The sequence below is a fragment of the Barbatula barbatula genome (assembly GCF_947034865.1).
Source record: "Barbatula barbatula genome assembly, chromosome: 9".
Taxonomy (NCBI): Eukaryota; Metazoa; Chordata; class Actinopteri; order Cypriniformes; family Nemacheilidae; genus Barbatula; species Barbatula barbatula.
In genome coordinates, this window is record NC_136772.1 from 16,000,542 (window position 1) to 16,005,211 (window position 4,670).

The 4,670-nt window shown below is 37.0% G+C and overlaps 1 protein-coding gene across 2 annotated transcripts; it reads right to left on the reverse strand.

Moving 5' to 3' along the window:
* Nucleotides 1-454: 454 nt before the first annotated feature.
* On the reverse strand, nucleotides 455-3,868 carry nup35 (nucleoporin 35). Of its 2 annotated transcripts, none has more exons than XM_079463645.1 (9): nucleotides 3,711-3,868; nucleotides 3,069-3,230; nucleotides 2,830-2,957; nucleotides 2,516-2,570; nucleotides 2,294-2,429; nucleotides 2,152-2,221; nucleotides 1,933-2,061; nucleotides 1,682-1,837; nucleotides 455-1,278 (listed from the first exon to the last, which is right to left on the reverse strand). In XM_079463645.1, exons 1-9 carry the CDS (start codon nucleotides 3,721-3,723, stop codon nucleotides 1,201-1,203), a joined length of 927 nt encoding a protein of 308 aa, XP_079319771.1. In that variant the 5' UTR covers nucleotides 3,724-3,868; the 3' UTR covers nucleotides 455-1,200. The 2 variants fall into 2 exon arrangements, with proteins under 2 accessions (XP_079319771.1, XP_079319772.1); XM_079463646.1 differs by having other exon boundaries at nucleotides 654-1,278; nucleotides 3,511-3,745.
* Between the last annotated feature and the right edge of the window lie 802 nt (nucleotides 3,869-4,670).

Sequence of the window (4,670 nt, forward strand, 5' to 3'; positions counted from 1 at the left end):
AATACCAAAATATAATTAAAACAATGTAGAATGTTCTCAATATATACAGCACACAGGCAAGAGGTTTTCCTCCTTCACTACTTTTTACAAATTATACTTTTAGACTTTTACTCTGTCTACCTCTGAACTTTAATATTTGAACAGTGTTTTGAAAAATGTCTTGAACAGGGTGCTCCTTAGTACTGCCAGTTGAGAAGTGGCAGGTTGTAGTACAGGAAGCACAACATCTCTGCCTTGGAACCTGTTAGAGAGCTTGAGTGAACATGAGTGAAGCATGAGACTCTGTTTCTCATGTTTTATCGGCCGTTATAAACGCCGATGCCGATTTAAATGCCATTAGCTCATATCGGCCGATAATATCGGCCGGCCGATATATCGGTCGGGCTCTAATAGATATATATATATATATCTATATATTATGATGCCAAGCAACACAAACAACACACAAATATCTAGTTATCAGGAAAAATAACATTGTTTCCTAAACAGCCATGAAATGTATTTTTATAGTATACATTGGTCAATGCAGTCAGACAATGAGCCCTTTTGGTTCCATGTTTCATCTATTATTTGTGCAACTTGATTCAGCTTATTCGCACCTGGTTATTTAGTATGCAAGACACAAAGTAGTGAGAAAATAAACTACAATTTTTAGTTACACAGCGTGTTTATTAAAGAGGATTTTCAATATCAGAAATTTCTAAAAATGCATTTCCCGCTTCATTAAAACAATTGATAAGTTAGTGAAAACCCACAGTAACCTAAAAACAGGAGGTATATCACCTAATGAAGATTAAATCCTTGATCTCAGAACGCAAAAGGTGTTACCAAATCTCTTTCACTCTTCTAAATAACCCATAAAGCAGACCAAAACCACATACTATGAAAATCAGAAGTCAAGATTTTGTACAGATAGATGTTTTTCTAGCATAAAGATATCTAACAGATTGCATTTTAATAGGATCAGACACTAAATGCTCAGCAGTTCATCGTTCAATTTGTATGATTTTGACAAACCAAACACACTAGCTGAAATCCATGTGAAACACGCAAGTGCGCATCTACCATATTACAGCACGCAAAGTCAAAGATAAAGTGCTCTTGCGTTCACTCCAAAATCCAAAGTCAGTTTTGAGTGTAAACACAAGTGAGGCTTGTCGATGGTTTCAGAGCTTTTCATCAGGAACCGTGCACGAGCAGTTACCATCCAAACATGTACTCCATCGCTTTTGATACAAAACTGTCATCCTTTTTTGGTGTCTGTTGATCTGAAACAACCTAAAAAATAAAAAAGCATCTTTACTAATAAAGTTTTTGTATATTGATTTTTGAAGCATGTTGAAATGTCATCTGGTTAATTGCCATTTAAAACTATAATTTGAATTGCAAATGCACATTTTATTTGAAGAATTAGAGATTAACCATTTGACCCATTTTCAACATCTTTTGCCATCAATTTGTAATACAGAAAGCTTTCAGTAGTCTTTCACAACAAAACCGTCAGTGGGTCAGAGAAAGCATGCTTTTTCATATAGTCAATAAGATTTTACTTGAATTCTTTTTCTGTCTTTGTAGACCAGGTTTCAGAAGTGAGATCATGTGGGTAAAAGGTAGCAAAACAGCTGAAAGAGCTTTAAGCATCATTAACAGTGGTGGGTAGGCGATTACAGATGTACTGTACCTGGTAGTCACTACTGGATGCTTTGTAAGCTGCACTGAGTGGTCTCATGACAGATCGAGGAGTTGAAACAAGGTGACTGGGGGTTCCATGAGCCTTTACTGGGGGTGTGAACACTGAACTTGAAGTGCTGCCTTTGTCTGAAACCTCCATTATACTCTGCCAAATAAAACATTCCCAATGTCATGGATACAATTACTACTGTTGTACATTATCATCAAACTGTTCACAGGTTAAATACGTGTTGCCTCTACCTTATCGATACATGGTTTTACTCCAATCATTATGGCTTCTCCAAATATCTTGCCATCTTTACTAAGAGCTTTTCGTGCCTGTAGTTTAGACTGATATTGAATGTGCATCCAATTGCCTGTATTAGACATCTGTAAAGGAATGACATAATTAATAATAAAAAAGTAATAATAAAATCAGTCTACCCTTAAGAAACTACAAAGTCAAAAGATACTACTTACTACATGTTTTAATACGTTTCCATACTGTGCAAACTGTAAAAGGATGTATGAAGCAGATGCTGGTGGGAACCTGTGTACAAAGAATCAGAATCAGAAAAAGGTCTGTGCAAAACTCTTTACATGCAAGACAAAAGCTACATACCCGAACGCAGTGACCCAGGTGTCATCCAGCTGATCTTCAGAGGACAAGGTATCTCCTTGTGTGAAGAAGGGATCGACTTGAGCTGGAGAGAGTGTTGTCTTCATCTGTTGTCCCGCAGGACTAAACAGATAAGAAGCTATAGAACAAAGCAGAAATGGAGCACCTAGCCATTTGACAAAACATTAAGAAGTTAAGAAATAATACAAACAAATGCATAATTACCTGTTCCTGGTGTCCCTGGTAGACCAGAAAAGGGTGTATGCACTCCAGCAAATGGCTGTAAAACATTTGATATGTGACATGTGTCAGCAGCATTGTTTTTTTTCCTCTCTAATGCAAAGAAATAATTGTTTACATGTAACTAAGGAAATTACATAAATTCTGGAAAATATATATTCATCATTTATAAATCCTAGCTAAATCAAAAACACATATTCTACAATTTTATGTATCTCTGGGTTTACTTGTACATGCAGGAGGGTGTGCTTCTAGTCTCAATTTTATGTTTAATCTTAAACTTAATTTCTAATCCTCACTTGTTTGCGAGCAGCAAGAGGTGACATTCCCACACCAGAGCTGTTGAGGTCATCATAAATGCTTCTGACAGGAGGCGCTCCACTCTTGTCTTTATGTGTTGGCACAACAGGCTGTGGAGGAGACCCACCTGATGGAACAATTAACTAAATATTTTACCAAGCAAGATGTAAATTAATATGCATTGATTTATAAGAAGCTTTCTTTATCCTTTATGAAAAACAAAAGATTGTTGGTTTACCAGCCAGCAGAGGAGACTTTGTTTCTGCCCCAACTCCTGTCAACCCAAAAGATCTGGGTTGGGGTGTGACTGGTGCAGGCAGGTCACCCATCAGAAAACCTGGTAAAAACTGAGCCCCAGGTTTAGGGGAGGTTGGTGAGCCGAGGGACATCGGTTCAATACCTGTCATGAGACATACGCATGATTAAAGAAGAGTGGTTTAATGCTTTGTGCTAATTCTAGTTTAAAACCAGTATTTTAAACCAGGAGCTTAATGTCTAACAGTATAACAATGTTTAAAAACCACCCGTCACATTTATACGTGAAGTTAGAAAGTTAAGAGGAACCTTCAAACTGAATTTCTCAAACATAAGCTAGACTTCATCATCAAGAGCTCGCAGAAAGCTAATTCTCACCCTATATTACAATCGGTGATTTTTAATGAGAGATGCATCGTGCCTACCTGATTATTTTTACAATAAAATATCACAGGCTGATGAAATCAACTGTGAAACAGCACAAATGCCTCTCTCTCTCCCTCTCTCGTGTTGAACCGGTCACATTAGCACAGACACATTCAGGCGCGTCTCAAAAACTCACTAAGTATATCAAAATAAAAACACTCAACGTATATGAAATATCAACAATAAGAATTACACTTACTCTGGAGGTCCATACTGGGTCAAAAACAAAACTACTTCGGGAAAAACCTCAGTTTGGCTTTTTAAAATAAAAAAAAGAGTGCAAAAAATTTGAACCAGGCGGAAGTTGCGCGTGCTCTCGTGACAAGTTGAGCACGCTTCCGCTTTGAAAACAGCAGCGAGTGGTAGAGCGCCGCCTGGAGGATATGATCTGAACCTCGTGGAGTAAGCAGATTTTTTTAACCGTATACATTGTAAACAAAAATGCGACACATTGTCTTTGCTGTAAGAAATAATGTGTTTCTGGTTTATATAATTCATGTGTTTTTTGTTTACATGTGATGGATAAAACTATTTTAGACTGTTTTTATTTAATCAAATAATTTAATGTACTAATTTGGTTCTCGAGGAGCGTTGCAATTATTAGCTCAGTGCACAGTGTTTTAGCACAGTGTATTTGTGTGTGTGGGGGGGGGGGAGTACCAGTCACTTACACTATCTCGTCTGTAGATGGCATTGTTGTTCCACAGACTTGTTTTGTTCCACTGTTGGATGTTGAAGAACAATAATAGATGTTCCTAAATCTATTAGACGAACATGGCATACAACCATTATTAACTGCTTCGTTTAAATAGAACAATTGTAGAATTGTGATCAATGGACACATTGTAACCTATTTCTGTACAAGATTCCAAAATAAAATAAAATAAAGTGAGTTAAAGGGGTCATATGACACAGCTAAAAGGAATATAACCATTTATGTTTTAGATGTTATGCAATGTGTAAACACATATTTAAGGTTAAAAAAACGCTGTATTTTCCTCATACCTTGCATGCTTGTATATAAATGCTCCTGCATGCTCCTCTTTGCCCCGCCTCTCTGAAATGCATACATTTTTTTGCAAAGCTCATCGCTCTGAAAAGCGAGGTGTGCTACAATTGGCCAGTTAACCAGTGCGTAGTGATAGGTCAAATACTGCAA